The sequence below is a fragment of the Halichoerus grypus genome, chromosome 1 (assembly GCF_964656455.1).
Source record: "Halichoerus grypus chromosome 1, mHalGry1.hap1.1, whole genome shotgun sequence".
NCBI lineage: Eukaryota > Metazoa > Chordata > Mammalia > Carnivora > Phocidae > Halichoerus > Halichoerus grypus.
This window is the reverse complement of record NC_135712.1, coordinates 167,491,774-167,513,350: the sequence shown is the minus strand read 5'-3', so window position 1 is coordinate 167,513,350 and position 21,577 is coordinate 167,491,774. Positions and strand designations below refer to the sequence as shown.

Sequence of the window (21,577 nt, the reverse complement as noted above, 5' to 3'; positions counted from 1 at the left end):
CAGAATGAAAAACGGAAAAATTCTTAAGCCTTTGAAGACTAGTCACAATAAACCTAATGGCTAATATTTATTGAGTACTTACCTGTGCCAAGCACTATGCTAAGAGCTGTACATGCATGGTCTCATCTAATTTTCCAACACTGTTAGGGATGGACTATGACTACACTTATCCACAGAGGGGGATGCTGAGGCTCCAAGAAGTGACACAACTAGCCAACTGTCCCATAGCTGGCTTAAATGGCAGAGCCAGGCCTTGGACTCGGGCCTCCCTCACTCCAAAGCTTAGGCTCTTCCCTACCAAGCCAGGCCAGGAGAACCAGACAGGTAGGAGGAGAGGCAGAAAGAAGCAGGTATCTTGGATTAGCACTTTTAAGGGAATAAGAATTTCTAAGAATAGGGAGGGACTTGGGCAAATGTTTGAAGGCTATCCAGGATTTGGGAGGAGGCAAGGAGGAAAAGATGAAGGGAACCAGCATCCATTGAGCATTCTGGATGGATGGATAGATAGACAGACAGACAGACAGATATATCATCAACACCTCACCACTCCCTACGTGCATAATAACCCCATTTTACAGGGGAGCAAACAGAGGCTTTTGAGGAGGCTCCGCAGCTGTGGCACTCATACCTCATCCTGTACTCCCATACCCATGGCAAACACTGCTGGTCAGTCAGGGCACTGTCTCTCACAGAGCCCTCATTGGGCCTCAGAATCCTCCTCAATACAGCACTCCGAGTAGCCACTATTGACTAGGATTGACATGTACCATGAAGCCCACTGACCGTCCTTGCCTGACAGCTGGAGAAGCAGAAAGAATAGGCAGGATCAGGTCTTCCGATTCCAGAGTCCATGCCCTTTCTACTGCCCAACCCTGGGAATAAAGCACCTTTCTTTCCCACTTTTCTCTCTGCCCTTTGATTCCTCTCCTGATAAAGCCCGATTCTGGGAACCTGTTCACCCAGGATGTCCCAGCCAGACAGCAGAGCACCAAATGACTCAGAAAAGTCCTCGTGAAAAACTTGAAACCTAAGCCAACCTTTCCAGCTGCTCCGAGAAAAGGCTTCTTGCTAAAGGTTTGGGGAACATGACCTTAATCAGCTTCCTGGAGAGATTCCTGAGAGATTCTCTTACAAGCTCTGAGCAGCACAGGCAGCTGACTCTGACCCAGCCCTCTGTCCCCATCATCCCCTTCCCAAGCCCACGCCAACCAATGTGGTTGTCTGAACGGCAGACTCTGTTACCCTCCCCGGGGTCAGTGAGCAGAGTCTGCCGCAGGTGTGTCAATCGGCTGCTGGGGCCAGCCAGACAGGGCCAGCCAGACAAGGCAAGCCAGGCGGGGCCAGCCATCACAGAACACACGCCAGGGGCAGCGGGATGCTGCGCTGCCCAGCTGGGGCTTTGAGCTGCGACAGGAACACTGGGTTCCTGGGGAAGGAACACTCCCTGTCTCCAGGGCCCTGCCCAGGAATCCTTTAACTCTGCGGGCCACAAACACCTGTGGCCAGGACAGAGCCAGGAAAGGACACTGAATGCAGGATCGACAAGCAGGTGGCCAGCACCTGCAGAGAGCCACTGCTGCAGGACTTCTACCGCAGTGTTTATTGTAACGCAGAACAGGGAGGGATACCTGCTGTTGAAGGCGGAGTCACAGACGTATCCAGGGACTGGGGGATGGTGGCCCTAAGCAGTGCTTACACAGCCTCCTCACCCTGCCCAAGACCAAAGGAAATTCCCTTAGAGATTGGAGGAAATCGTTTTCTCTTGGCAAATCATTCATCTTCTAGAGAAGTCATAGACACATGGTTGAGACCCAAGCTGCTGAGTACCAAACTGTCTCGACTACAGACGCGTCGTGGGAGCTTCAGGAGATTCCTTCTCTGTGCCTCAGTGTTTCGAGGGGTAATATTAATTCCTTCCTCCTAGGGGTTCTGTGAGAATTAGATGGGTTAGCATGGGTCAGGCACCTAGAAGGGTGCCCGGATCATAGGCACCACCATGCCTTCAACCACTCAACCTGGGGGGGTCAGCAGCCTTTGTAGGAGAAGAGGTTACGCTCCGCTCCCATGAGCTCCATCAGCCATGCAACTGGAACTGCTTCAGCACTTGGAATGAATGAGATGATGGCCGAGTCTGGGTGCCCATTCTGGCACAGTGAGCAATGCTCTTGTTTCTACTTCTCCAAAATCCCTCCTTAGATCCTGGGAGCAGGGCAGGCCCCAGCACAAAATTGGAATGGCTGTGGTAGGTATTTGCCCCCCACAGCCCGTCTTGTTGGCCTTAACCCGTCTCCCCAGGGCCCTGTGCCCTGCCCCAGCCTGTAGGCTGCTGGTCTGCTGCTTTCCCTGTCCTCTGAGGGTCACATCCTGTCCCGCCACCCACTGTCCCCAGAGAGGCCCCAATCCTCAGATGTCCGGCTTCACACCCAGGAGGACCTGCAAAAGTGCTCACTTCTAGGCCCCTCACAGACTCCTAAATCAGAGTCACAATGTCATCCAGTGATTCTTAAGCACTCCAAAGTGTGAGACTAGATTCTTCACACCTACCTGCCTGGAATGTTCGTGTTGGAAGCCCCCTGCAATTTCATACTGACCCGGAGAAAAACCACATCCCCCCTGCCTTCCCCAGACAGAGTTAGGACTCAGCCCTTTCCAGACACACAGTCAGCTGAGTGGCCCCCTTGTGCTTCTTGTTCTTCCATGTGTGGGGGCTCAGGGTCTTGGCCTCTTGGGCCAACCAGAATCCATGGACTCCTTGAGCCACTTTCCTGACCTGTAGACTCGGGTCGGTGCTACCGCTTCTCTCTCATAGTTGAGGTAAGGACTGAGTGAGGTCACCACAGAATTCTCACAGGGGTCAGGACCCTGAAGATCATGCAGTCTGTCTACCCCAAACTTTGCAAATGATGAAACTGAGGCCCAGGGGGTCTGGGTGCTTTCTCAGTCTTACACAGAGAACAACAGCAGGGCAGGAGCTACAACCCCACATTTTCTGACACCCCAGGACTCTGTCCACCACCTAGGCCATCTCCTGTATCTGGCAAAGCACCTGGAAAAGTGCTGGGGACTCTGCAGATGAAGGGATAGTAACAGGGTATGCCATGAGCCCACAGAGCCAGAAGAAGCCTCAGCCAGATGTTCCAGGATCTAGGACGGAGCCCCCTAGGGGGCATCCACAGCTGTCGCTCGCTTCATGAGTCCCATGGGAACGCGGGTCACCTGCCTCTCCCTTCTCCAAAACTGCTCTCATCCAGAATGCATTTATTATGAAACTCAGCAAACCAGGCTCTGGACTAGTACACCCCTCCCTCCACTTCCTCACCCCTACTCCCCAACATCAGGCAACAACAAGGCGGTGTCATTATGAATTGCTATATGACTTTCCATGTTGATTCACACAATTCAGTTCCAAAATGAGTCGAGCCCCAAGTGATGTGATATGGGGCAGGCAGGTTCCAAGAGGGTTAATATGGAAACAGCCACCTGGGCAGTGGGAATCAAGCAACCTACTGGGGGTGTCAGGGTCACAGTCAGGGGCAAGCCCAGACGCCAAGAACAGTTGTCAAGGAAAACAATTTGCCTTTCACACTTTCTCATGCTGTCTGGCCTTGACCTTTATCTCCCCCTAATCTCCCCATCCCTGGCAGCCACCCAAGTATAAGATTACTGTTCACTTAAAAAAAAAAAAAAAAAAAAGCCAAATTGGACAGTTATCTATGGACATATTAATATTCAGATGGTTACCAGTCATACTGATGTGGAAATGTTACCTTGAGACCTTGTCAATTCATTCTATTAGAAGGTGCCTTTGCCTGTTTTTAAATTAATAAACCATGAAATACCTTATGCCTATAATGATTTAATTATACTTTTCTAAGAAAAGCAATTTTAAGCTAGATTGACTTTTTTTTTTTTAATTAGGAGCATTGCCATGAGGTGAGTGAAGTAAAAATGTTCAGTGTTGAAGGAAACAAAACCTGTATCTCAAAGTCCGTGAATCTAAAATGAACACTGACTTAAAGTACACCATTCTCATCCAGAAACTTATTTAGGCCTCTCTGGGGTGTTGCCAGATTCACAACATCGCGGCCTTGACCGTCCTCAGGTTCTGCAGAAAACCCGAAGAAGCTGGAAACTTCGCCCATTCCAGATCTCTGCGTGGGTGCCTGCAAATCACAGTTGCTTTATCTCCTCCCCACTAGGGCCTGCAGTACATGGAGCTCATCCCGAAGGAGAAGCAGCCAGTGACAGGCACCGAGGGTGCCTATTACCGCCGCCGCCAGCTCATGCACCAGCTCCCCATCTACGACCAGGACCCCTCTCGCTGCCGTGGACTTCTGGAGAATGAGGTGAAAGTGATGGAAGAATTTGTCAAGCAGTACAAGAGCGAGGCGCTGGGCGTGGGAGAGGTGGCCCTCCCTGGGCAGGGGGGCTTGCCCAAGGAGGAGGGGAAGCAGCCGGAAAAGCCAGAGGGCATGGAGACCACGGCCCCAACCACCAACGGCAGCATCGGCGACCTATCCAAAGAATACGTAAGTCTCTCCCCGGCCTCCCGGTGTGGCTGAAACCACCAGGCTCGGGGCTTGCGCGGTTGGGGCCCCAGCTCCAGGCTCTTCCCCTCATTCATGCATCCATTCACGTGTTCATCCCGCCAGCAGCTATGCGGTGCTCATTTACTCTGGGCCAGGCGCTGTTTGCGGAAAATCACACACGATCACCGTGCTTGAGAGGCTTATCGTCCAGGGGAGGTCCCAGACTACCAAACTGTCACAGCTTAGAGAAAGGGCATCGGTGAGGCTCATCGTCCAGCGGAGGTCCCAGACTACCAAACTGTCACAGCTTAGAGAAAGGGCATCGGTGAGGCTGGGGTGAGGGTCGGCTTGGAGGAGGAGCTGGGGCCCAGCCTGGCCTGGAAAGAATAACCAGGATGCATCCAAGTCTTCAGGCTTGGCAGGGAAGCCCTGTGCCGCCTTATAGAGATGAGCATGTACAAAAGTTCCAGAGAGCACGGTGGAGCCAGAGGCCTGAGCAGAGTCCCATGTGACTGAAAGCACGGTGTGCTAGGGGGCGTGGGGACACGAGGCTGGCCAGGTCAGCAGGGGCACGCTTCCTAAAGCGGCAAGCCATCCATTCGTCCCTTGAGTATTGACTAGCCTGTACTCTCCGCCAAGCCCCAGGAAATCAAACAGGCAGAAGACCCTGTCCCCACATAGGAAAATAGCAGGGATATTGGACATCCCTCTGAGGGCCATGGGGAGCTGTGGCAGGCTGTCGGTGGGAGGCATCACAGGATCTGAGCTGTGCTTTGGTAGTGTCCTCGAGTAGCGTGTAGAAGATATGCCGTAAAGGAGTGAGCTCCTGGGGGCTGTTTGAGAAAAATTGCAGAAGCCAGAGTGTCTCATGGATTGGTTTGCCTGAATCTGCCCCACAGGAGGTAAGAGGACTAGCTTGAGGCAGGTGCCACCAAGGACTGGTGTTTACTGTTTCCTGGCCTCTGGCCCCCTTCTACCTTTTGCCCTCTGCCCCTATCAGCCAACTGGCCTCAACTGCCTCTATTTGGGATTTGGAGATAAATGTCCCAATACAGGGAGCCCTCAAGCAAATTACCTGCCTTGCTGCTAACAGACTGGCAGGCACCTGTGTGAGCCAGACATCCCAGCCCCAATGATGCTGTCACTACATTCAGAGAGGGCCGGGCTCCTTCTTCCCTGCAGTGACTCAAACTTGTCATCCAAAACCTTCATCCTGTACGTCCAATCTCCATGTGTTGGCCCATTCATCTGGGATTGCCATCCAGTGAACTATGGCCTCACACTGTTAATCTGAGAACTTTTTTTTTTTAAGATTTTATTTATTTATTTATTTGAGAGAGACAGAGCACAAGCAGCGGGGGGAGAGGGCAGGGGGGGATGAGGCAGAGGGAGAGGCAGAAGCAGACTCCCCACTGAGTAGGGAGCCCGATGGGGGACTTGATCGAGGACCCCAACCAAGATCACGACCTCAGACGCTTAACTGACTGAGCCACCCAGGCGCCCCTAATCTGAGAACTTTAAGACAAAAAACAAAACCTATTTTCCCTACCACAAATTTGGAAATATGTTGAAAAGACCTATTTTTTCAGGAAGAATACATGTCCCAGCAACTTAAAAAAAATTTAGATCAGTTACCATGTTTCATAAATTAGTCTCTTCTCCATCCAGCTCTCTATCCAAATAGTCATCGGTCCTTAAAGCATAAATACCACCTAATTCCAAGTTGGAGGGCGATCTCTTTAAGTCATTGTGACACTTCCCAATTGCCATTCCCAGGAGAGAGATGCTGATCTGAGAACGTATTTTATCCTCTACTCAGCCCCACATATTTGCACAGCAGGGAAGTGGGGCAAAGGTGGCCTGAGATGCTGGGTCTCTGCCTACCGTCAACTTTAGGAAGTAGTTGTGACAGTTTGGAAGTATATAAACAACAAGATCAGACAATGAACGGGGAATTTGAAGGAAGCCAGTATTGGTTGGGCTGGGCTGGCTGGGGAAGATGGCCTTCTCCTTCCTTACCCTAACCCCAATCTTGCTTAGATAATTAGTCATGTAATCAGTGGATTCAGGTCTGTATGTCATGTATTTATGTCACCTCCAGGTGCTGCTGGCTTGTCTTTTTCATCTCTGTATCTTCAGCAGATGCCACTGATAGAGATAGTAGGTGCTCAATAAATACGTGAACCAGGAATGAATGAACAAATGGATGAATAAGTGAGTGTTCTAACTAAATAGAGCCTCGAACGATGGAGACAATCTAGATGGCCATATTGCCCAGGAGGATGATGGGATTCAAGTTCACATTTATTAAGCACCTGCTCTGTGCCAGATACCTGCCCACTCTTTCAAGGTCTTTGTTTAATTCACACAATTGCCTAGTGGGATGAATTTCACCAAACCCATTTTACAGGTGTGGAATCAGAGATTCAGAGATGGTAGGTAACTTTTCCAAGGTCCCATAGTTTCTAAGGAGTAGAACCTGGATCCGATACTTGTCCTACTACATGATGCAGAGTTATAAAACCCTGCTTATGATCTGTTCCAGGAAGAAAAAAGGCTGGGTGCTCTTATTTATAACTCCCTGTTTATCTCCTTGAATCCAGGGAGCAAATCCTATAAAGGCAGCTAGATAGACATAGAATATAGATAGTGTGTCCCCAGCAACCCCAAACTTAGTTGTGGATGTATGCTCCCTGCACTGCTCTGCCTTAGCCCAGTGAGTAGCCGCATTAAGTGGACATGGGTGCTGGCCATCCTGTGTGCTTTGCCTTCTATTTCTCATAAAAGGGCAGTGTAGGACAGTTTACCAGAGCCAGGCATCAGGCAGGAATCCTGATTTTTGCTCCCCTGATGAGGATAATGAACTCTGCCAGAAGTGGCTAGGGCGTTCAATTTGAGAACCCAGATGTGGGGAGGAAATTGTAGAACTCAGACTGACACCCCAAATCCAAGCAGTGATTTAGGGGAAAAAAATGGAAGCAAAAGGAAGGACACATGAAACCTATTTTCCTAGAACTATATTGGTGACATAGTATGGTTTATCATCCAAAGAATGATCATTATTACTATCGTTAGCAGCTATGTGTGGCAGGCTTTCTCTGAATCAAGGGTAGCGCTAAGCACTAGAGTATCTGATTTAAAGCTCCCAACCACCCAAGAACTTAAAAAGAAAAGCTGTGGGATTTGAACCAACCTGTCAGACCCCAAGTCCATCTTTCCTGTTGCCCAAAGCTTGTTCCTTGGAAAACCAATGGATATTAGGCCATAAAGGGGTTACATGGCCATGTAAGTTTAGGAGACATGAGAGTGACCAAAACTACATGGGTTTCTTTGTGGTAGGATTTTCTGAGAGCCTCTGGTAGGCTGTGGCAATGGTTCTCAAACTTAAATCACCCAGAAGGCTGGTTAAAATCCAGAGGGCTGGGCCCCACCCCAGAGCTCCCTGCTTAGTAGGGGCAGGTGGGGCCAGAGACTCAGCTTTTCTACTGAGCACCCAGGTCGATGCTGGCGCTGGTCTGGGGGCCACCCTTTGAGAACCACTGCTAAAGAGTATAAAAATAATTTTATATATAAGCTCAGGAAAAATGATATCGCCAAACTGGCATATGGTGAGGATCGAAGAGATGACAACACAGGCATTTTCTAGATGTATTTGGCCTCCTGGCTTAGGGAGTCCAGCTTTGAGGACACTGCACAGCACTCTCCCATTCCCCATTCCCCACTGAATGGTCCATGGGGAGTTCTGGAAACCCAGAACTGCTTTATACACTGCTTTATACCCCACGCAACCACACTACTCAGCAGCCTGAGGCCACAAGCCCCCTTTCCTCCGCACTGCAGTCAGCCTACACGGCAGGCGGTTCTCCAGTGAACACGCTTGGCTCCGTCAAGCTGCTGTCCGCCTGTTACCGTGGTGTCCTTCCTCAGACAGCTTGGGAGGGGCCTGAAGCCAGCAACAGCTGAGTCAGACCCTGGAGTCCTCCTCACCAAGCCCCTCCACCAAAATGTGCTCAGAGGAAAGGGTTATCCAGACCCGAGGAACGCTATTGCCAGAAGCCTTTTCCAAATTGCCCATGTGGAAATGCCCCAGGGGCTGAGTTAGGGGTGAGGCCACTGAGAACAGTGGGTGGGTCAGGCGGCTGGGGGGAACAGCACCCTCTGAGCCCAACTCCCCCGTGTGGCTGGGCCTTTGGGGTTATTCAGATCTGAGTCCAGCTCACAGATGTGCACCCCAGCTTTCCAGCTCCGGGCCCACACTCAGGCGCCCCTGACGGGACAGGGGAACCTCACATCAGCCGAGGCACATCTGAGGAGTGAACCCAAGAGCTGTGGCTGCCCTTGCCTAACTCAGAGCAACCCTCTTCAAAAGCATCATTATTAAATTGAGGTTAAGAGACACAGGACACCTGGGAAATGCTGTCGGAGGTATGTCTTCATGAGGAGACACCGCAGTAGAAAAATCCCAGGGGCTAACAGCCGCTGTCACCCGAAGTGTGCCCTTTGAATCAGTGAGGCCAATTAAAAACCCAAAATATCTCCCCTCCCTCTTTTACTTGCCCCATGTGTATATGCTGGCAAGGAAGGGGGGCAGGTGGGAGGGGAACTGTTAATGTCTTCGAACCCTCAGCAGGCATATTCATGTCTTCGAACTCTCCTAACAACTAGTAGGAGAGGTAGGGGTTGTTACACCCATTTCGCAGATGCGGAACCTGATGCAGAGAGAGGTTAAGAGGCTTGCTGATAAGAGGTGGGGCTGGGACTCCCATCCCAGGTCCTTGTGTGTCACCAGCCCTGAGGAGTATGAGCAGCCCTGGGGTGGGACCAACACCACAAAGGTGTGCTCATTTATGTTTGCTGGATGAGCAGCAGTGTTTGGAGTCACCCACAGCCCAATCCAGTGAAGAATCTGGGGGCCTCTTGTCTGCATGCCAAGAACAATGGAAGGACTTGCCCACCGCACCCCAGTCTCACCCACCATGAGTTCTCCTGGGTTTGGAGGGCTTCAGAGGGCTCCATGGCCAGGGAACTGCCAACTGCAGCAACCTGGAACATTTGCTCCAGAATGGATAAGCTCCATATCGACTTTCCAGGCCCTCTGCTCCCCACCTCTCCCACCTAGATGGAACCTATGAGCGCCTGGGCCGCGAGGGCAATGACCTCAGTGCTCTGATTGTTAACAGCCCCACCAAACCATTTCCCCGCCTTTAGAATGCTTACTTGCTTGATATTTTCTCAGAAATGAAATATACGGATTTCCTGGGCGTGGAATTTCCGCCTCTCCCTACACCCCAAACTTGTAACTGAAGGAAGGGGAAAGAAAGCCAGAACATAGCACTCGGAGTAATCCCCACCCTTTAGTGTTTATCATCCCTGCCCGTGCCCCCCACCCAGCCCCTTCCCCTCAGCACCCCTCCCACCGAGGTCTGCCTCTCAGATGGAAACTTACAGCAGCTGGCTGCTCAGCCCGACTCCTGCCCCAACAAGGGACATATTTGTGGGCAAGGGACTTCCAAACCTTTGTGCAGCAGATGTTTGGCTTGTGGGCTCAGCAGGCTGGCTTTCCTGCCAGCCCCTCTCTGGGAATTTGAAACCAGCGCCCCACCCCCGCATCCTGAGCCCTGTCTGAGCTGGAGAACCCAGGCCAAAAGGCCCAGGAAATCACCATGGTTACCAAGCTTCTCAACATCTGTGTCCCTCCTTCTTTACAATGGAGATATTTTAATGACATTAAAGGGATTTTTTTTTTTTCCACAGAAAATTCCCTTTATCCCATTTTTTATGCTATAAATACTTTTCCATGTTGCCACATAGGCTTCACAAGCATCTTTTTTTTTTTTTTTTTTCTGGAGTGGGCTGCATCATATTCCATTGACTAAAACAGGAGCTGGCAAATTTTTCCTGTAAAAGGCAGATGGTGAATATTTTAGGCTTTGCAAGCCATACGGTCTCTGTCACAACTACTCGCTCTGGCCCTGTGGCCCTAACGCAGCCATAGACCATAGATGGGATCTAAACGATGACTATGGCCGTGTGCCAATAAAACTTTATTTGCAAAAACAAGTGGTGGGCAGGATTTGGCCCACAGATGTAGTTTGCTCACCCCAGAACTCGAACCACTATAAAAGATGGTTACTAGCTTTTTATGAATTACTTTGATTTTATCCAACTTTATTTTGCCATTATATAGGTTAATAGGATGACGATGATGATGATGATGTCGGCTGCCATCCCTTGACTATCTAGATTGTGCCCCGGCACTATGCCAATGGCGTCACATAGTTGTTTTTTTTTTACTGAATCCTAAGAATTCTCCTACAAAATCTAATTTCCCCTTTTTCTAGTCATCTAGCTTGTGAGTGGTTAAGCCAGAACTGGAACTAAGGCCTGCCTTACCCCAAACCCCACAAAGACTCCAGTGAATGGAAGCTTCTATTTCCTCAGCAACCATGCAGCTGCAGGCACTTCGCACAGCCATTGCAACAGAGACGATCCCATGTAAGGCTTTTTCCTTTGGCGGGAAGCCAGTCCTTGCCTATACACTCATCAAAGCTGGATTTGAGAACACCCTGGGCTGATGGCCTCTCTTCCGAGGGTAGCATTTATGAAGCCTTCCTGGCTCCGTGTTCCCCCTTTATCAGATAACCAGTGAGGAGGGAGAGTCAGTTAGAAATGCCTAACATGTTACCTTGCTCGGCAGAGAGCCCCAGATTCAATAATCTGCCCCAAGAAGAAGCATGAGGTGAAATGGTTGGCCAACAACAGTGACCACCATATGTAAAGCATCTCCCATGAGCCAGGGCCTGCCATATGTTCCTAATGATGAAACTGAGGCTCAGAGAGGTGGGTGACTTGTCTGAGGGCTCACTGGTGAAGAAGCAATGGCATGGCTTTCATTCCAAAGCCTGTCACCCTAACCACTGCACCCAGCCTGCCCAATCTGTACTATGAGGAATCTCAGGAAGATGACAGGGTTGGGGGAACAGAACGCAAGAGTCTAAAGATGCCAGAAATGACACTGGGCCAAAAAAGGAAAGAAAAATAAGAGAAAAAAAAAGAAAAACCTCTGGAATACACGAGGCTGCAAAGATGGTGAATAATCACCATAAGAGGAAATGGGGAGATGCTGTTTATAAATAAATTGTTGAGTATTTGTGTTGGAAAGAACCCAGCGCCTGAATTCAAGGCCCTTGTGTTAATATTTACTGTATTGTAATAGTGAGATTTTCACAAGGCACTCTGGGTTTAGACTGAGTAGGCCTTTGGATAAGAGCCTTCCAGAAAAGAACAGAATGATTGGGACAGAACTTCTGGCAACCCCAAGAGAGAGATTATTGCTGGTTCAGAGGGTTCTCCATATCTGTTGATCATTCTCTGAAGGCCAACACAACTCCATCCTTAGAGACAGTTCTTTGGCCACATAACCCTTGGCCACTGTCCTTAATCTACTGTTGCCTAAAACACTTTGTGTCTCAGTTACTCCCATTTCAGAAGCCTTAATGATTCTGTTTGCCCACATTGGGTGTTCTTGTCATCTAATGCTGAATATCAAACCACCCCAAGGTATAGAGGCTTAAAAAAATAACATCTGTCCTGCTCACAAATCAGCAATCGGGCAGGGTTCAGTGGCGGATATCTTATCTCTGCCCATGTGGCATCATTTGGAACAGCTTGTAGGCTGGGAGCTGGAGGCTTGTGAAGCTCGTTGTCTCACTGGTCTGTGGCTTCGATGCTAGGAAGACACAACCAGCTGGGCTGGACCAGGCAGGAAGGGGCTCCTTGGGCCTCTTCCCCTCTCTCTGTGTGGCTTCTCCACAGGGTTGCCCTCACAAAGAGGTCTCGGGATTCCTTTCCTGCCTGCTCAGGGCTCCCAACGTGTGTATAGAGAGAGAGAGATCCCAGTGGAAGAGACTGTGTTGTCTTTTTTATGACCTACCTCAGGAATCGGTAACATCCCTCCCACTACATTCTGTTCAACAGAAGCAAGTCATTAAGGAGGGTCAACAATCAGAAGAAGGGACTTAGACATCCATGGGTTGGAGGAGTGTCCAAGAATTTGCCAACATCATTTCCACACACCATGACCAAGGGAACCTCAACCCTACGGGGTCTTAGCTCCCAAGGCAGCAACATCTAAAGTGTTCCTCAGCTTTCTCCAAGCAGGTGTTTTAACACTTGACAAAGGCCCAAAGTACAGAATTTTCAAACCCTTTCATTTAGACCCTTTTCATTCAGAATCTCTCACCATTTGAACAGGGACAGGGCCAAACTTCAGTGGCACAAGGAGAAACTTCACCTTTGTTCCACCAATGAAAGATTTGTGCCACACCTTCTCCCCTCAAGGGGGAAATAGTCTGCAAATTAAGCTATGTGTCAAATGTTAGAAAGATTCTCAAGGGCAAGCTCTGATTTTAGATGGTTGAGAGTATGAATAAGAACCAATTGATATGATAGCGGTAAGTGTTCTTCTCTATGCCTTTTAACATAGTCCCAAGGGACTTTTACTTGGCCACAGTAGTATCTCCTTCATAGGGAAAGTAGTCTGAGAATGCCCACACTGGGCTTTCTTAAAAATTGTCTAGAATTTAAGCATCCCAGGAATTCAAATTGGCTTTTGGGCTGTAACCAAACTAAATTGGTGGTATCATTTCTGCTGAGCTTATTTTTAAGGTCATTTTTAAACACTCTATGATAGTGGTTCTCAAACTGAGTCCCCTGACCACACCAGCATCCCCGGGAGCTTGCGGATTCCTGTACTTCATCCCAGACCTGTCTGAATCAGACACTCTGGGTATGGGGCCCAATGGTCTGTTTTAACAAGCCCTCTAGGGGGTGCTAGGGCAGACTCAGGCCTGAGAACCACTGTTTTACAGGGGGTGGTTTGGGAGAAGGGACTGACTGTAGCTGAGTCTGGGGTAGTGATTGACAATGCAGTTCACACAACTCTACCCTCTGGCTGTGCACAGATGGAAAAAATGGAGATGGGGAAAAAACAAAGCTCATTGATGGGAGGAATAACCTCCTTTCAATATGCGTGATCGTGGTATTATGGAAAGAAACCCCAGGCCTCCAAACCAAAAACACATCCTGCCTTCAACATGTCTTTGTCATCTTGGGAAAGTGATTTAACCCCTCTGAGCCACAGGCCTCTCCTCTATAAAGAGGACTGGGGTAGGGACAACAGGAGATTTTAGCTACCTATTATTGAGCCCTTATAAAGTCCATTAACTCTATTATCTCATTTAATCCCAAGAACAACTATATGATGTTAATATTATTAGAGTCCTCATTTGATGGGTAAAAAAAACTAAAGCACAGAGAGGTTGGGTAACTTGCCCAAGGTCACATAGCTAGCCCCACTCTCAGCCACCCACTGCAATTTAGAAATTGTCAACTTCAGTACCAAGGTTGTAGGAAAATAAGTTTGTGCAGAGAAAGGCAAGGCCAGGATCATAGGAACCAAGCAGGCTAAGCATTCTGACTCTTGGTTGCCAGCCTGCCCCTCGTGACTGAGGGGCCACCAGGCTGACAGAACCGGGACACTGTCAGATCTATCCTTTGAGATGACAGGGAAAGGAGCACAGAAAATCAGAGGCCTGAGGAGGAAATTGGTTCCTGACACATACTGACAGGGCTCATTACCCGGACATCTTGTTTTCATAAAATGGCAGTGACACTGTTTGCTTTGAAAAGGGCAGGCTCTTGGTAGTAACAAGGCCGTAAGTCAGGGATGCCGGGGGAACAATGAAGGAAGGGACACTCCTCATTGAGGAAGGCCCTTGAGACAGCGCTTTCAGACGTGGCGGGGACCAAGCTCTGCGGGCACGGATTATTCTCTCTTCCTTCCCCCTCCACGCTGCTGCCGCCACTAGAATTATCTCGCCATAGCGTGAACCAAATGCAGTGCCCCCGGCCTCAAGAACCAGTAATGGTTCCCCATTACCTCCAGAAGTTGCAACCATAACCTGGGCTCACGGCCCCCAGACTACCTTCCCGACCTCCCATCCCTCTGTTTCCTTCTGTGGGGTGTGGGTGCCTTCCAGTGCTCCCCAGATGCATCCAGGTGCATTTGTATCCCTTTCCCTGCTTCCATGTTAAGCAACATCTGGGAAATCTGGAGTCGGGAGCCCCACCGGTGTATCACAGTGATACCCAACTGGGTGTTTGGTGGATTGACACTAAGTCCCTTCCGCGCAGGAGGAAAAGGGCTGGAAATTTCGTCCCGTGAAATACAGAAAGCCAGCCAGACAGAAAACTCACTTGGTGCTCATACAGCACTTGCCAAAGAGTTTACACTTCCCAGATGTGCCGAAGGGATGGTGAAAATAAATGAATGATGATTCATCACTTGTTTTTAGCTTAGACCCTCTGATGAGCTCCATGGGAGCTGGGACTCAGTCACGTGCAGGGGAACAGGGTGTTCATTGTGGTGAAGGACTCACACCATTCATTCGTGGGGGCATAACTGAAACAAGTCTAGCACATTCTAAGGACCATCGTCAGGCAGTCTGGATCAATTAGCCAAACACATTTTTTATCTAGCCATTCATTCAACAACTACTGTGCTTAGGGACCCCTGTCAGTACATGGACATTCCTCGTCGTTTGGTTTTCTTTCCCTACTTAACATCATCATAACTTTTATTTCCTCTTTGTATACAAGAATATATATTAAGTATGTAATTCAAGTCTATAACTTAAGAATACCAAGTGTTTAGGCTCTTAACATATGCCTACTCATCTTTGCATGGCAAAATAATATTTCTGTTTGGGCTGACCTATAACTGATGCTTAGTCAGATCGAGTACTCATCTAAAGCCAGGCTCTGCAAACATTTTCTGTGGAGGGCCAGGTGGTAAATATTTCAGGTGTTGTAGGCCAAGAGCCAAAACTGATGATATCATGTAGGTACTTTATGTAACAAGAGAGAAAACAAATTTCCACTGAATTTTCTATTTCTGAAATTCAAGATCTAATAATATCATTAAGCATAGGTTTTTGTAATACGGGTTATATTGGTCAGCTCGGGCTGTCATAACAGAATGCCACAGACTGGGTGGCTTAAATAACAGAAATTTATTTTCTCATTGTTCTGGAGGCTACGTGTCCAAGAGCAAAGTGCCGGTGCAATAGGTTTCTGATAAAGCCTCTCCTCCTGGCTTGTACATAGCTGCCTTCCCAATGTGTCTTCACACAACATTTCCTCTGTGCGTGCACAGAATGGGAGAGAGGGGGATTGGTCTCTCTTATTCTTATAAGGACACCAGTCCTATCTGACTAGGGCCCCACCCTTATGACCTCATTTAACCTTAATAACCTGCTAAAAGGCCCTATGGCCAAATACAGTCACATTGGGAGTTAGGACTTGAACATAGGAATCTGGGGGGGGGGGGGACATAATTCAGTCCATAATATAGGTCCACTAATGAGGAAAATGGAATTCTTTTTTGGGAGAAAACATTTCACTGAACTGGAGTTCAAATGTAAAATCCATTCTTAGCTGGTGGATCTTACGGGTCCAGGCAGCAGCAGGGTTTGGCCATGGTTGCAGTTTGCTGGCGGCTACACACAGTGCAGTAGAAAGAACCTTGGCTTCCAGGTCAGGCTTGGCCCCTGTTCAAATCCCATCTTTGCCTCCTGTCAGCTGTCCATTACTGAGCAACCACTGAATCTCTCTAAACCTCAGTTTTTCTATGTCTGGAGGGAAATAATGATTTCCTTAAAAGGGAGCTAAATTAGGAGGGGAAGTAAGTTTCCAGGGTTTCTGTAAGGGGTATTAGTAAGGCGTGCACAATCCTGAGCATAGTGCTGGACTTAAGGAAATGAGAGCACCATCATCTGCATCAGCATCACCAGAGTTGTGAGGAGCCAGAAATAACTCCAAAATGACTCAAAAGATTTGACGGATTAAGTATGTACTCTGGATAGTATGTCATGAGAATGGCGATTAACCTCTGTGGTTTTCCTCCCAACGTTATCATGACAATAACATCAGATCCCAGTTGAGGGACATGCTACAAAACACATGACCAGTACTTTTCCAAACTGTCAAGGTTATCAAAAACAAGGGAAGTCTAGGGGCGCCTGGAAGCTCAGTCGGTTGAGTGTCTGACTCTTGGTTTTGGTTCAGGTCATGATCTCAGGGTCATGAGATCGAGCCCTGCATCTGGCTCCTCGCTAAGCATGGAGCCTGCTTGGGATTCTCTCTCTCCATCTCCCTCTGCCCCCCCACCCCCGCAGTCATGCTTGTTCTCTCGCTCTCTCCAAAAAAAAAAAAAAGGGGAAGTCTGAGAAGTCACAGCCAAGAGGAGCCTAAGGAGATGAGGACTAAATGTAATGTATCCTGGAATAGAAAAAGAACATTAGGTAAAATCTAAGAACATCTAAATAAAGTTGGGACTTTAGTTAATAATAACATATCAACATTGGTTAATTAATTGTGACAAGTATATCATATTACTCTAAGACATTAAGAACAGAGGAAATTGAGGTGTGGAGTATATGAGAGCTCTCTGTACTATCTTCACAAGTTTTCTGTAAATCTAAAACTCTTCTAAAACTTAAAGTTCATTAAAAATAATTATATATGGGTAAATGGGTAAAAGATCCATTCAAAGTACAAGGTGGTCCTGGATTTTAATGTAACCAGGATGAAAGGTTGATTGATATGGTTCAGACTCCACATTGACTTTTGAGAAACTACCACCTGTCCAGTTTTGGTATAGAATAAGGAAGAATCTCCATAGTTATCTGAAAAGCCTATTAAAATACTCTTCCCTTCCTTTAACCAACTTCATACCAATGTGAGGTCAGATTTTCTTCATATATTTCAAAGAAAACCACATAATGCAAGAGATAAGTTTCTACAGCAATTATGAGAATCCCGCAGTCCTCTATTGAGCTAGTCAGTAAAGAGATTTGCAAAAATATAAAGCAGTGCCTCTCTTCTCACTAAATTTTTCAGCTTGGGAAAACAGTTATTTTTAATTGTGAATATTTATGTTAACATGTCGGTTTATTATTTTTAAATGAATTAATAAATCATTTTTTATTCAGTTTTAATTTTTCTTATGGTAAATCTCAACAGCTATTATGCATATGAGCAAAAACTCTTTGGGGTTCTTAATAATTTGTTAGAATATAGAGGGTCCTGAGGATAAAAAGTTTGAGACTCCCTGAGCTAAACAACTACTTTATTTAGTCCTCACAACAATCTACTAGGTAGGCAATATTATTATCCCACTTTGAAGATGAGAAAACTGAGGAACAGAGAGGTACAGTAAGCTGGAGGGCCCTCAGGAAGTAAAGAGACGAGTGGAAACTCAAACTCGTGTCACAGTGTTCTCCTTACCACCTTGTGTCCCTGGTGCCCTTCTTGCCTTCTAGGTCTGTGAGTTCTGCAAGGGAGCGGCCCCCGCCGACAGCCCCGTGGTCTACTCAGACAGGGCAGGCTACGGCAAGCAGTGGCACCCCACCTGCTTTGTGTGTGTCAAGTGCTCTGAGCCGCTGGTGGACCTCATCTACTTCTGGAAGGACGGCGCGCCCTGGTGTGGCCGCCATTACTGCGAGAGCCTGCGGCCCCGGTGCTCTGGCTGCGATGAGGTGAGAGACCGGGGGGGTGGGTGCTGGGCAGTGGGGAGGGTACTCCCACTACCATGGGAGAGGACCCAGAGGCCAAGGTGAGTGTGGCTTCATTGAGGACGTGATCTACAGATAAAACTGAGGCTCAGAGCTCGCGTCCTGCCCTCAGCCTCTGTTTCCTCCTTTGCAAAGGAGGGCAGAAATTAGTTCACGCTCATGGGGTCGTTCGGGATGGGTCAGACACATCATTCTTGTCAGGTCTTATCCTTGGCACAATGCCTGGCACTTACTAAGTGCTCGGAAGGACACTCTGGGGGGAGCGGCGGGTGCCAGAAAGCAGACTGCCCACATTCAAACCTGGCTCTGCACGATTAGTGGTGTGGCTACCTAACTTCTGTGCCTCAATTTACCACTCATAAAATGGGAGGAAAATAGGCCCATCCCAAGGGGTTGCTATGAGGATTAAATGAGATAATTCATGAAAACGCTTGGCACAGGGTCTGACCAAGGAATTAATAAATAGGAGCTACTAGTAGTCTTATAAGGTAATACGATAGGACATGATATAATACTAAAACATTAACTTAATACAATAGAGATGCCATGAAAGGGGTTTGACTCTCCAATATGAGTTAAGGCTAGAGGAACTCTAAGGTATATTAACGGTGACAATGATAATTATGATAATGGTAACTCCTGTCTGCATGCCTGTGACGACAGGAAACTCACTACCTTCATTGTTGGCACATATGAGGGTTAGAAACGTCTTCTTCATTTTGAGCCAGTATCTACCTCCCCCCTCCTCCCACCTTCCACATGTTCCTCTCCATATGAAGTTAAAGCCCTACAAATGTCTTACCTAATAACTGTGTGTTCAAGAGAGGTTAAGAGGGGAAAGGACTGTCGGCAGGCCTGCCCCACAACCTCATTTTTTTTTTTTAAGATTTTTTATTTGAGAGAGAGAGAGAGCGTGTGCATGAGCTGGGGGAGGGGCAGAGGGAGAGGGAGAAGCAGACTCCCCACTGAGCAGGGAGGGCTCGATCCCAGGACCCTGAGATCATGACCTGAGCTGAAGTCAGACACTTAACCAACTGAGCCACCCAGGTGTCCCATCACAACCTCAGTTTTGTGAGGACACCAGTATACTTAGAGTCGCAACACTCCATCCATTATTAAGGGCTTACAATGGGTCAGCCATTTGCTCCATACTTGATAGGTGACATGCCATTTACATCTCACAGTGGTCTCTTAGGGAGAGACCATCATTATCTCCATTTTACATTTGAGAAGAGAACAGCTCAGAGAGGTCGATGACAGTCCCATGGCCTCGGCTGTGTCTCAGTCACTATGCCAGGTACTTCACATGTAGTAACACATGTAGCACTCATAAAACCCTGTGGGATGGGTCGGTTTTATGTCCCCATTCCATAGATATGGAAACTGAGGCACAGAAAGATGAAGTGATTTGCCCAACGTCATGCAGCTGGTTCCCCCCAAATCATAAAATGCATTTAAATGCTGTTCTGCTCTCCTCAGGGATTCCTGAGCATATATATACATATATACATATTCCAAAGTGTTACTTTATTCCAAGCCCACATGACCCTGTGTGACCTTGCTGTTGAAGACTGGCCATTGGCCCTTAGCTGTGGTTGGGCAGTCTTCACTGGGGTATGTAATCCCATCTCAGAACACAACTGGGCTTTGGACTGGGGCCAAAGAGTATTCTGGATGCTAGATGAGTAAAACGGGCCTGTGGCAGAGAATGTTTTTTTTTCCATCTAAGAAGCTAAGATGCAATCATGACCTGTGCCAAATACTGTACTTACTGCCTAAGATTTAGGTCAGAATCCTCCACTGATGCATGGGGTATTGTAGGTGAGAGATGAGCGGAGTGAAATGGGGTCAAGACGAGAATGGGGAGAGGAGGAACCACCATCTACAAGTTGTCCTCCATGCACTGTCTCTACTAGGGACAGAACCCAAGTCATGCATTTCCTCTGCTCCCCTCCCCAGATCATATTCTCGGAGGACTACCAGCGCGTGGAAGACCTGGCCTGGCACCGAAAGCACTTTGTCTGTGAGGGCTGTGAGCAGCAGCTGAGCGGCCGGGCGTACATCGTCACCAAGGGGCAGCTTCTGTGCCCGACTTGCAGCAAGTCCAAGCGCTCCTGAAGGGCTGCCCATCCACAGCCGGAACCCACAGGATCCCACCCAGAAGGAAGGCCAGGTGTGCTGAGGCCATCCTAAGGGTCTGATGTGCCAGCAGCAAGCAACAAAAACAGTGATATGTCAGTGGGAAAATATATACACACACACACACATATATATTCTAGGTTGGGTGGTGGTAGATCCTTGAGGGTCAATAGTTTCAAAGCCAGCAATGTTCTGAGAAGTCTTAGAATGGAGTTATGTTGTTGTTGTTGTTGTTGTTTCCCAACTACCAACTAAAGACACAGCTGGCATCCTGCAAGGGATCTCTAGGAGTTTCCCAGAATACGGTTCTGGGTGATCAGATTACGTAGCTGTAGAATGTGCGTGCTTTCTCATGAATGTGGGGGCTCCTCCCAGAGCAGGCTGGGACCCCAACAATCATTTGTGGCTCCTTTTCAAATGGAATTTGAATTTTAAATAAAAAACCTTTTTTGGCATGATAAACATATCAATAAAAGTTTTATGAAGTCCACATATGCCCCGGTGTAGTTATTTACACTGTGGCAGAGATTTCACGGCGTCCGGTGAGCTCTGTGACCCTGAGCGCTATAGTGGCAGGAGACACCCTAAGTGCTGCCGTGCCTCTTTGTCAACTGGATCTCATCAGATTTCTTTGAGAGTGTAGGTCCTCCAGGCCGAACCCCTGCCCCCCAGTTCTAGGAAGCCCCAGATCCGTGATAGAACATGTCGTGTTTCCTGCTACACCGAAGAGCAGCGTCCGGGAGCTGGTCAGCTGCCCTCACAGGTAATGAGGGAACTCCTCCGGGAGTAAGACCAGGTGGAGTGCTGGGGAACAGCCACGCAGAGCCACCTGAGCTCAGCCAAAGGGTGCCCTGGGGGACACGGTGACCAGTGTGGGCAGTCTTGAAGAAATATGGGAGGTTTATGAGAAATCTCTTTGCTTTTAAATGTTGCCAACTGAACCCTGAATGAGCCAAATAGAATTGGTCTTTGGGCCAGATTTCCTCTCTTTTTATGGCCGCTCTGAGCATTTGTAGCTCCCAGATTAGTTTCCTTTCCACGACTTCTAAGAAAAGGAATCTCTTTTTCTACGGGGGGATCCAAAGACAAAAAAGACATGAGTCTTACAAGCTCACAGCCCAGTCCACCCGTGGCTTTTGTTCATTCTTAAACTTCCCATCTGTTGCCAAGTTTCTTTCATTTCCCCACCCGAATTTCACTCCGCTCATCTCTCACCTACAATACCCCAACTTTGCACGTTCGACCAAAGGTATTGGAATTGCCTGGTGGTTTTCT

At 48.2% G+C, this 21,577-nt stretch overlaps 1 protein-coding gene across 1 annotated transcript in view; it reads left to right on the top strand.

Annotated features, from left to right (window-relative positions):
• LMCD1 (LIM and cysteine rich domains 1) overlaps positions 1 to 20,792 on the top strand; it is a 58,509-nt gene extending 37,717 nt beyond the window's left edge. Inside the window, exons 4-6 of the mRNA XM_036099883.2 lie at positions 4,200 to 4,529; positions 17,912 to 18,127; positions 20,123 to 20,792. Coding sequence (XP_035955776.1) covers positions 4,200 to 4,529; positions 17,912 to 18,127; positions 20,123 to 20,281 — 705 coding nt within the window. The 3' untranslated portion in view covers positions 20,282 to 20,792. The remainder of the gene's footprint in view (positions 1 to 4,199; positions 4,530 to 17,911; positions 18,128 to 20,122) is intronic.
• Positions 20,793 to 21,577: the final 785 nt, after the last annotated feature.